Source organism: Mustela putorius, unplaced genomic scaffold (assembly GCF_011764305.1).
Source record: "Mustela putorius furo isolate JIRA1106 unplaced genomic scaffold, ASM1176430v1.1 tig00003853_pilon_pilon_pilon, whole genome shotgun sequence".
NCBI lineage: Eukaryota > Metazoa > Chordata > Mammalia > Carnivora > Mustelidae > Mustela > Mustela putorius.
The window spans coordinates 39,858,814-39,871,058 of record NW_025422005.1 but is presented as its reverse complement, the minus strand read 5'-3'; the positions used below and the strand labels follow the sequence as shown (position 1 = coordinate 39,871,058).

Sequence of the window (12,245 nt, the reverse complement as noted above, 5' to 3'; positions counted from 1 at the left end):
CTTCACAATACCCACCACCAGCGTCACCCACATCACCCACTCCCCAAGCCCCTCCCACTCCAAAACCCTCAGTTGGTTCCTCAGAGTCCAGAGTCTCTCATGGTTTGTCTCCCCCTCCAGTTTCCCTCAACTCCCTTCTCCTCCCCATCTCCCCATTTTCTTTTTAAAAAAATTTAATTATATAGAATAATGTGGGGGAGATGCCTAAACAGTGTTCTGTAAGTCCCCAGATTGGAGATGACAGTAAACAGGACAGTTAGAGAAACAAATATAAAATAGACAAGACAGAAAAGAAGAAATGATAGCCGTTCACAAGCAACTGTCAAACACATAAGTAGCTCTGATCATAATAAGTTTAGAAAAATTCATCCTGTGCCACATGCCTGAGCTAGCTCTTCTATTTGCGATTATCAGGGAGAGCTGTGAGCAGAGGAAAGAGCATTGGATTGCAGCCGGGAGGGGAGAAGAAACTGTCAGGAGACCTGGATTCAAGTCTAAGCTCTGCCACTTAATTGGTAGTCATGTCTAAATCCTTTATCCTCCTATGATTTCAGTTTCTTCATCTTTATAGTAGCTCTTTTGTACATGTCAGTCTCTTAGATTTCTAAAACTGTATGAAAAGCTGGTAGGATTTTTAATGACAGAGATGATGGAGCAGGAACTAATTCAGGTAGAAAGAGAGTGACATTATTTAAGGAACAAAAGGAAAATAATGCAAAATTTGAACACTGAACTCTTCCCAATAAGTTAGTAGGCTCCAAAAATAATGATGAGGGTGATCCAAGCATGAGTATCCACATCTTCCTTTAGCAAACTGTGGCCTGTCTCTGTATCCTCAGTGCTAGTGTGATGCCTAATATTAAAGAGGAGAGATGGGGAAGGAAGGAAGCAAGTTAGCTGTTTGAGGAAGTCTCTCACAACAGTGCCACATTTTGTGGCAGAGATCCCTGGATTTAATGGCCTTTCATATCTGCAACAGTCTATTTTAAAACAGAGCTGTTTACTTAGAATGCTTTTATTATCAACTATACTTGTGTTCAAAGGGCTTCCAGCTGTGGTGGCTTTTAGAAGGTCCCTTTGTTGTGTGTACACAGTGTCATAACGTGTCATTTCTGCCCAGCCAGTCGATTTCATTGACTCAGATGGGGTTGCTTTGTGGATGAGCTGTCTTCTTCCTTCTTAATTTCTACTGCAGACAATAAATATTTTATGCCTGGAAAGACAATTTATTTATTCAACAAATGCTTATTTAACACCTCCCCAAAACTAGGCGATGTGTGAAACACTTAGAATATAGAGGTGTATAATATAGACAAGGTCCCTGCCTTTATGATGCTTACAGTGTCATGGAAGAATCTCACATTAAGTAAATGATTATATGATAATTAATTAATTGCAATTGTGATAAATGTTTTAAAGGGAAAGTACAGAATATTACACAAGAAACCTAAACTAATTTTTAGGGATAAACTAAACTAATTTGGAGGGATAGGGTCAAGAAAGTAATATAAAATTAAAATTTTAGACATCCTACGTATTTCTCCATTTGAAATACAGAAAGATAAAATTACTCCCATAGGTTATACTGATTATATTAGGGATTTCTGAATTTAGAAAGATAGACTTGTCCACAGAGGCATAAAATCCTTAGAAATCCAATCCTTTAATTTAATAAATGACTGAAAAGGGAGATGTTATTTATCCATGAACACACAGCTTGTTACTGGCAGGGATTGGACTTAAACACAGACCTCCTAATCCCCCCCATTACCTCTCCTCAGTGACTTAAAAAATAAAGACATTATATATCAAATATAGATCAACCATGGCCAAATGAACTGTTAAGTGGCCACTGTGTACAAACTTGGATATTGAGTGGGGGAAAGAATTCAGAGTAATGAATTAAGCAAATGCTAATATAAATAAAAATGCACAAAATATGTCTTATGATGCTGATTGTATCTGGTCATAGTAAAACTTAATGTATATACCAAAGTGGGAAATACCCAGCTGGAATTAGTGAAAATATATTTAAAGGTATATGCTTCTATTTCTCTAAAATATAAATACTAATGGCTTCATGCAAGTCTCCAAGTAGAAGTTTTTAAAACCCATTTTTATTCATGTGTAATATTATATGATGTGTAAATTATCCTTGAATGCTTTGCAGCCTGAGTGGTCTCTCAGGTGGTTAAATACTGTTCCTTATACTGTGTTCCACCATATAATTCATATAGCATACCCTTTCATCATAGGTAGTATGCAGTTACCTTCAGGCCAGCAACTTACAATTCTTCCAAATTTTTTATTTCTTCCAAATTTTTTTTTATTTATTTTATTTCAATCAATGAAATGTTACTATTTATATCAGAGATTTTGGAATTAGATGACTCATTGCAACTAAAAAGAGATTGAAATTTCAGAGAGAAGCCCAGTCTTGAATAGGGATTATCAGTGAGAGCACCTAAGTATATATTGAATTGGGGAGCCAAAAACTTAGAAAGTATTACGTAAAGCCATATGAAATTTTCATTTTTAGAGGTCAAAAATAGTCAAATATTGGTGACTTTATATGATTCGCTCAGCTATTACACAAAATGGCCCAAAAGGAAACCTATATTCTAATGTCAACAGGTGTGGGTATTTATTAATTTAAGTACACATGTATTGGCTGTACCTCAGAATTTAACAAATGAGAAATTCTGGTAGTTGAATGAACTTTTAATTTCATATGAAGTAACAATTTAAATGTAGGTGGATGGCACAATTACTTCAGAAGCTAAAAATGTCTTAAAAGATCTTCAACTTGAATAACTGCTCATGAAATGTGGATGACTTAGCAGTTTCTTAGTTCAGTAACCAGACTTTAGTGATATGATATGGACTGTAGTCAACCAGGGTATTTTGCTTTCAGACTCTTATGCCAGCCATTACTTTCTAATCCTTTACTCTTTCCCAGTCCTTTGCCCCAGTGGTGACAGGCTCTAAGCTTATCTCAGAAAAATCAGGATAAAAGAGGAAGGGAACTAATCATTGTGGAAATGAACTGTAACATGCTTTGCAAGACTGTATATATATTATTGCATTAATTAATTCTCACAACAACCCTATGAAACAAATACTATTTCTATTTTACATTTGAAGAAACTGAGATCCAGAGAGGTTAAATGACTTGCCCAAAGTCACACAGTTGACACATGGTAGAGCTGGCTCCAGACATTATTATTTCATTATCTACTGTGATACTGTTCTTGTTTGTTTGCTTATTTCTAACCTATATACTTTAGAAGTACCTTATTTAATTCTAATTCACACAAGAGTAAGACAAGGGGATTATCATTGTTTTCTTCTATTTAAAAAGTGATATAATAAAACACATTTGAATCTTTTCCTTTAAGGATGAACGTGAAGCCAGGGAAAATGTGAAGAGAGAGCAAGATGAGGCCTATCGCCTTTCACTTGAGGCTGACAGAGCAAAGGTAGGTTTGGTCAAAGGACTTCTAAGATAAAGAACACAATCCTGAACAGTCTTTTATTATTGAAGTGCTAGCCAGTCCTTCTATCACTTTGATCCCTAAGAATGTTAGGTTTACAACAGAGAAAGCTAGATTCAGTTAACAGAATATAATTTTACCCTTGGTTCTTATAGCATGGTTCATTTTGACAACACACATTTTTTTAAGGATCATGAATATGAAAACAAAAATGGGCCTAATGTTTATTTTCCTTGTTTTTTAATCTGCCTATGGTAAAAACCTAGCAGTGTTTTAAAAGCTCTTCAGGTGATTTCTACAGTGTAGTCAGGGTTGAGAACATTGAGAACTACTGATTTAATATTTCTTGAGTACCTTCTCCTCTACTGTGCATTGAGGGAGGAGGAAATGAATAAACCACAGTTTCTGCCCAGAAAAGAAAACTCACAATGTGGTATAGAATAGATTAACTTAAGAACACAGTTAGCTATAATACTTATGCAAGGATTCTAGAAGTTGTAAGGGAAGCCCTGAGTTCTGTGGAATATTAGTGAACAGGAGTTTCAGTGGAAAGTCTGCTCCAGCTTTTTTGGAGAGCTAATAAGTAGGAATCTGTTAAGGGAGGGTTTCATGGAAGAGATTGTATATGTGTACTAAATAGAGAAAAGGGGTAGGAGACAAGAGGTGGTATATGCTAACAGCAAGGAGCCAGAAAGCATGGGTGTGTGATGGAAGCTGATGTGACTAGAGCTTGACATTGGGGTACAGGAGAAGTAGCAGAAAAGACCAAAAAGGAAGACCAGTGAAAGATCTTCTGATGGATCTTGACTGCCATGCTACCCAGAGGTACCAGGTGTTTGTGTGGGTATGCAACATTCCCTTTCCATTCTTGTTCCAGAAAAAAACACTTTAGTATCACAGTGCTGGGAATGAGATCTTTTTTTCCCCCTTTCTCCTTTATAAGTAAACCAGTGTTTATTGAGTGCTGGCTCCCTTTTCTCTTTTATTGACAGAGGGAAGCTCATGAAAGGGAGATGGCAGAACAGTTTCGTTTGGAGCAGATTCGCAAAGAACAAGAAGAGGAACGTGAGGTAGGGCATTAAATTCAAGTAACGTTATTCATAAGCTAAGTTTATTTCCACTACAGTCGATATTGAGGCTGTTAATATTTCTCATGACTTCTTTCCACTTTTTCCAGACTCATTTTAGTATGGAAAACCTAACCTTTCCTTAAAGGAATCATTCCTGCTCTTGTTGTGTGGAACTCTTAGAAAGCTTGACCTTGTACTAGATTCATTGTTTTCTGTTCTTTTCAATTCCTTTTCCCTTTTCTTGCATGACCAATGCTTTCATCCCGAGAATACAAAGACTGTATTTTCCCCACCAAAAAACACCATGAGTTACTTCTATGACATCTTGCACTGAGCCCCTATGTATGGGGAATCCATTCAGCATGGTTTACTCCCCCCACCCCAACCAAGTTTCTTGTCATGTTCATAACAATAGAGAGAATTTTTCATTCACTCATCTTAACAAATATTTTTTTGAATACTTACTACATCCCAAAATGTTTTAGGGGGTTGGGCTACAGATGTCTGTTGTCCCCACCAAGAGTTCGTAGTCTTGTAAAAATAGAATTATAGGAGTGCCTGGGTGGCTCAGTGGTTAAGCCTTCAGCTCAGGTCATGATCCCACGGTCCTGGGATCCAGCCCTGCATCAGGCTCTGTGCTCAGCAGGCAGCCTGCTTTTCCCTCTCCCACTCCCCCTGCTTGTGTTCCCTCCCCATCTCTGTCAAATAAACAAAATAAAATCTTTGGAAAAAAATTGCAAAACTATATGTAAAAGTTGTAATAGAGATTTGTCTAAAGTGCAGCGTGAACAAAGAAAAGGAGTGTCAAATAGCTTCCCAGGATGGTTTCACAAAAAAGGACTTTTAGAATTTTTTCTAGACATGGGATTAATAGCAAGATTTACTTAATAGCAAGATTTACTTATAAAAAGAAAAAGCCATCTAACAAGTGATGGAAAGGCCTGAAGGGCCCTAACTTGAGCTGAGGAAAACTCCGTTAGTCATCATTCCTGGTCAGAGTATGTTTTTGAACAAGAACTGTGCTGAGCACTAGAAGAGAAACAGGAAATAATAAAACAGTTTCTGCCTGCAAGAAGCGATTGCATCTTGTAAAGAAGATATGACATGTCTACAAGTAATAGCAGATCAAGAAAAAACTATGCCAAATAACATAGAAGTAAAAGCAAAATACTTAGAGAGTTCACTGGCAAAGTAAAATCTGTGAAGCTTTGAGAAACAGATCATAAATAGAAGTGACATTTGAGCCAGGTCTTGAAAGATGTAATATTTCATGGTTTGGAAATCAAAGTTTATTCATGTTCAAATACATTATTGTCTATCACATAAATACAAGATACTATTCCTGACAGACCCTAGCCTCTGTACACTGAGGACCCTCAAAAATGGAAGGTAGAAAACGTTTTATTGAGCATCTTCTATGTGTCAAGTACTTTTCTAGCCTTTTTACATATGCTTAGTCATTGACCATTAAAACAAGCTACAAGGTTAGAGACTTTACAGGTGAGAAAACTGAAGATCATTGAGAAGTCACACATATAAAGGGAAAAACAGCTGAGATCCTTACCTAGGTCTTTATGAGTCCAAACCACATGTTTTACTAACTCTGTTCCAGTACAAGGTCATATATCACTGTTTGTGTCTATAGGAATCATGTTTGCAGAGTTTCAAAAAAGTTGAGACAGTTTTGTCACTATGCTTTTAGGTTATTTCAAGAAATAGTTTAAAATTTAGGACTCTTGTTCTTTCTTGCTCTTTTATAATGCACATGCTCTCTCTCAATCGTGTATCTTCAAGCACATACTTGATAAATGTCAGGTATGCACAATTAACTGCATGTTCTGGATGTAGAGCTTGATAGTACATGTACTTTCTTCTGATAATTTACCTTATTTACCCTGGGCTAAAATTTTTTCTCTTTCCCAGTATAGATAAAGCCTGTCTTCTCATAGAAGACCCCATAAACATCCTTTAGCATACCTCAATATATATGTTCCAGCTGTAAACATGTGAGAGCGTGGGGCACAGAGCAAGGGTGAGAAAAAGTTGGATTTTGCAACTAGTCATTATTGCACTTATCCACTGATGTGCTCCCCAAAAAAAACAAGTTCAGGTAGTGCTCCATATTCTTTCTACCCACACTCCCCCGGAGAGTCACAATTAAAGACTCTTATAAATCCCATCATTAAGAAACTATCTTCTGTGTATCTTGATTTAATTAAGTCTTATCCAAACTTATTTGACCCTTTTTTTCATGGAGCACCAATTAACATTATCTCAGCACACTCATGTACAACAAACAGTTCTTTGGGAAAGCTGGTATTATGCAACCTCTGAAGAAACTGAGACTCAGGAAGATTATACAGTTTGCCTATGGTCACCAAACTGGTTGGACACATAATCTGGACTAGAAGTCTGGTCACCTGACTTGTCACGGTAATACTGCCTCTCCTTCTAACCAGAAATCCTAATCCATATAATTGTATTGAGAAACAAGAATGGTTTATTATCTTAATTATCTCTAGTATTTCAAAATCCTTTGGAAAGATGAAGTATTGAATAGTCAGATCACCTTGGTTACAGGGAAATTCCTTAGTGGTTGGCTTTTGCTGTGTGGTAACTGTTGTAGTGAAATCAGTAAATTTAGGAGGACATTTTGATCTGGTCCTTGACTATGATAAGGAGAGACTTTAATAAAACTATTCTGAAGGAAAAACAAAGGACTAAAAAACTCCTCTATCTGACTAATTTATTTATTTACTTGCTCTTTCCAAAATGAGTTTCAAGTAATTTACATGAAGATGTGCAATTCAAATGGATTAAAAAAGAAAGAAAAGATAGAATAATCAGATAAAGGAAAATAAAACCAAAAGTAAGATTTAACATTTTGACAACAGACAATCCAGCACACCCACCAAATGCATGTACAGATTCTGTACATTTGCTCAAGATGGACCACAAAATTTGTTCTATGCTTCTCTTGGACTAAAATAATTGTCTCTAAGTTTCACTGTCTGTAACATCAGATAAAGGCCAGTCCCTCAAAAGGTGGGATTTTTCAAGCACTGAGACCTTCCAGCAATGTTTCCTATGGTTGGGTTCCCCTTCAAGAGGAAATTGTGTAATATGGTAAATACTATCCCCAAGGATATTTAATAGCTGTAATAGCAAAAGCAAGTCATGTATAACAGCTTATAGTTTTATATAACTCAAAGTCCTAAAGCCAAATTTAGTAAAAGCATCTCTGCAAATTTAGTAAAAGCATCTCTGCAAAGACCCAAATAATATATTTTTTGGTAGTCCAGGTTAAAGGATAGATTTTATAGTAACTAGAGAAATACATGAACTATATATTCTTTCTTGAAATTGTTTTTTACCACCAAATTTTTAGTAAGTACAGGTTTCAGCTAAGATTTTTGACTCCCAAGTCTTTTAATCAGTATTTGCAAATATTTGTTAACCTCTTTCTATGTGCAAATCACTAAATGAGGTTCTATGGCTACTATATTGTATGCGACATAGCCCCTGCCCTCAGGGAGGTCACTGTCTAATACAGGAGGGTAGATGAATACAAAATAACTATAGGAGAAGATACTATGTGTCATAAAACCATTAAAATAGCACAGAGTGTTGAAAATATTTGGGTGAGGATGATCTCTGATGAGGAAGGCAAAAAGAAATTCACAGAGGGAAGAGGCTTTAAAAGACTGATGTGACTTTTATGGTTAAAGATGTAGTATAAGAACATTTTGGATGGAGTCATGAGTAAACGGATGGTTGAATGAATGGAAAAGGGTAGGCATGGGCTGGGTAATATGAATAAAAAGAGAAAGGTACAAGGTTTTTTTGTGGGTTTTTTTTTTTTTTAAGATTTTATTTATTCATTTGACAGACAGAGATCACAAGTAGGCAGAGAGGCAGGCAGAGAGAGAGGAAGGGAAGCAGGCTCCCTGCCAAGCAGAGAGCCTTGCTCCCAGGACCCCAAAATCTCGGCTTGAGCCGAAGGCAGAGGCTTTGACCCACCGAGCCACCCTGGCATCCCAGGTACAAGGTTTCTTCAGGGAATAACAAATGGCCAATTATAGAACCCTGTCTAATAATTAGATAATGTTAAAATGGCCAAGTTTTAGGGACTCATGGGTGAGAAAGAATAGGCACAAAGCTATTCCCTTTTGTTACTGGTTCCCTCAAAAAGAAAAGAAGAAGGTTACATGTTTGCCTATCTGGAAAAAGTTTTTCTCTCGGTGCCTCCTCAAATAGATAATGCTAAATAATTTTAAAATACCATTAAATGAGAGAAAAAAGAGTGTGGAATTAGAAGCCTTGGTACTTCCCTTTAGTTTTCTGATTTAATCTTCATAGCTATCCTATAAAACTCACTTAAGATAGTATCATCACATCACAGCAGGACTAAAAATACTATTCTAAAATTCTTACCTAACATTTGCCTAGTAAAAGCAGAATCAGAACTCCCACTGGCATTCTTTCTACCTGTTATCCCAGATGAAGATGAAGGTGGGAACATGAATAGGTTATTAAAGTGAAAAACTGCTCCTTATAATTTGTGTTTTTATATTATATAAGTGACTTCATGTCACACCAGATAACACCACTACATGATCCATAAAGGTAGTCATCCCTGTTGTCATCAATCATCACCATTCCTAGCTATTAAACAATTAATATGTGCTAAACTCTGTGCTGAGCACTTTACAGACATTATCTTATTGAATCTCTACAACTACATAATAAGGTAGGTGCCAATACATGAATATACCTTATTATAACTATAAAGACCATATATCCAAAATTTCTTAGATAGTTTCAATTTGGAATATTCTTTTGTTGTCTACATAAACCATTAAAACAGTACTAGAAATTCTAGTTTCATGGTATCCAGTACCAATCTACGGACTGTTCTTCATATCCCAGAAGCAGTCCAAAAGTCATATATGTGAATTTTGGTTATGACTATTTGCCTTGATTTCCTTTATTCAGCAGTGAGGCTATTTGTTATAAGCGATCCATTACTCTCTAGATAGATGATTCGTTGCCAGGAGTAGAGAATGGTTGTAGAATTGGGTCAGACCAACAGTTCTCATATAGGATCTATTCTTCTCCTTTGATGATCACTTCAGTATCATGACTTTAAATAAGGTCTGTACATTGGGCTCCCGAGTTTATATCTCCAGCTCCTCCCTTTCCTTGAACTCCAAACTTGACTATCTAATTGCTAGCTCTTCATCTCCACTTAAATGTCTGATAGCACAAAACTTAACATGTCTTAAATTGAACAACTGATCTTACCCTCCCCACCCAAACTTGCTCCTCCAGCAGCCTTCCTTATCTTAGTAAGTGGAAAATCTTCTAGTTGTTTGAACCAAAAACCTTGGAATTATCCTTGACTTCTCTCTTTTATATCCATATTTAATGGGCAAATCCTATTAGTTTTACCTTCAAAATACATGCACAACTCAGATGCTACTGACTATCTCCACCATTACCACCCTCATGGAAGCCACCATTAACTCTTACTCGGATTGCTTTAGTAGTCTCCCAGCTTAACTCGATGCCTCCATTTTTGCTTTCCCTCTACGTCCTTTAGTAAGTCCTTTTTAAAAACAATTGGCACATCATGTCACTTCAAAAACCCACAATAACAAAATAAAATATATAATCTTTGCAATGATTCTAATCAACATCTGTAAGATTTTTTAAAAAGAAATGAGGAGCCTTAGAGAGGGCATGTGATGTGATGAGCACTGGGTATTATATGCAACGAATAAATCATTGAATACTACATCAAAAACTAATGATATACTATATATTGCTATATGTTGGCTGTTGAATTTAAATTCAAAAAAGAAATAGACAAAGTGATTCTAAAATTGATACGAAAAGGCCAAAACAATTTTGAAAAAGAATAAGGTTGGGGGGCGCCTGGGTGGCTCAGTGGGTTAAGCCGCTGCCTTTAGCTCAGGTCATGATCTCAGGGTCCTGGGATCGAGTCCCGCATCGGTCTCTCTGCTCAGCAGGGAGCCTGCTTCCCTCTCTCTTTCTGCCTGCCTCTCCATCTACTTGTGATTTCTCTCTGTCAAATAAATACATAAAATCTTGAAAAAAAAAAAAAAGGAATAAGGTTGGAAGACTACTACCAGAGTTCAAGACAATATATCCAAGACAGTGTGGGAAATGGCAAAAGGATAGACCCATAGTTTAATGAGACAGAATAGTCCAGAATCAATTGCTCATATGTGTGAGAAATAGACTCACACATATGAGCAATTGATTTCAAGAAAGGTACAAAGGCAGTTTGATGAAAAAAGGGTAATCCTTTCAACAAATACTGCTGCAACCTTTGAATATTCATATTAAAAAAAATGTAGAAGTACAAAACAATTAAAGTAAAAATCTCCCAGTCCATTTCTTGCATTGTATGCAAAATCTAACTCAAAATGGATCATAGACCTAAAACTATTAAAGTCCTAGAAGAAAACATAGAAAATCTTCATGAGGGTCACCTGGGTGGCTCAGTGGGTTAAAAAGCCTCTGCCTTCAGCTCAGGTCATGATCCCAGGATCGAGTCCCATATGGGGCTCTCTGCTCCGCGGGGAGCCTGTTTCCTCCTCTCTCTCTCTGCCTGCCTCTCTGTCTACTTGTGATCTCTGTCTGTCAAATAAATAAATAAAATCTTTTAAGAAAAGAAAAAAATTTTCATGATCTTGAGTTAAGGCAAGATTTTGTAGATCTGACACCAAAAGCATAATTCATAAAATAACAAGTATCTAAACTACCCTAAATCAAAATTAATAACTTCTATGTTCAAAAGACGCTGTTAAAAAATTGAAAAGACAATCCATAGACTGAGAAAATCATGTATCTACTGTCCAGAATACATAATGAACTGTTAACATTCAATAATAAAACAGATAACCCAAATTTTTTAATGGGAAAAATATTTAAACAAAGACTTCATCGAAGAATAATAAGCATGTGAAAAGGTGCTCAACATTATTAGTCATTAGGGAAATGCAAATTAAAACCACAACAGGTACACACCAATTAGATGGCTTTTTGAAAGAAAAAGCTACTGGCAAAGATGAAGAACAACTAGAACTCTTATATATTAATGAGGACAGTCATTAATGATAGCACATATATTTTGGAAAATAATTTGGCACTTTGTTTTAAAGTTAAACATACACATACCATATAACCCAGCAGTCAGACTCCTAGGTATTTACACAGGTGAAATGAAAGTTAACAGTAAAATTTAGGTTCACACAAAAATCTGTTCACAAATGTTTATAGTTGCTTTATTTGTAGTCACCAAAAACTGGAAACAACTCAAGTATCAGCCTAGCTGGAGGAGTAATCAAACTGTTGTTGCTATACAATGGAATACCACTTATCAGTGAGTTAAGAATGAACTACTGATGTAGTTGACAACATGAATGAATTTCAAATGCAATACACTAAATGAAGGAAGCCATTTATATGATATTTATGACTATATTTATATAACATTCTAGAAAAGGTAAAACTGGGGACTGAGAACAGATCGGAAGTTGCCAAGGTCTAGGAATGAGAGAATTGTATGTAGGGGGCAGGAGGGGAGGTGACAGAACTGTTCTTTATCTTGATTGATGATGATGGTTATGTAAATATATCCATTTATGAAAAC

General features: G+C 36.2%; 1 protein-coding gene across 1 annotated transcript in view; it reads left to right on the top strand.

Moving 5' to 3' along the window:
* FAF1 (Fas associated factor 1) overlaps positions 1-12,245 on the top strand; it is a 480,711-nt gene that overhangs the window by 418,279 nt on the left and 50,187 nt on the right. The window contains exons 16-17 of the mRNA XM_045064498.1: positions 3,399-3,479; positions 4,487-4,564. Of these exons, the coding sequence (XP_044920433.1) occupies positions 3,399-3,479; positions 4,487-4,564 (159 nt within the window). The remainder of the gene's footprint in view (positions 1-3,398; positions 3,480-4,486; positions 4,565-12,245) is intronic.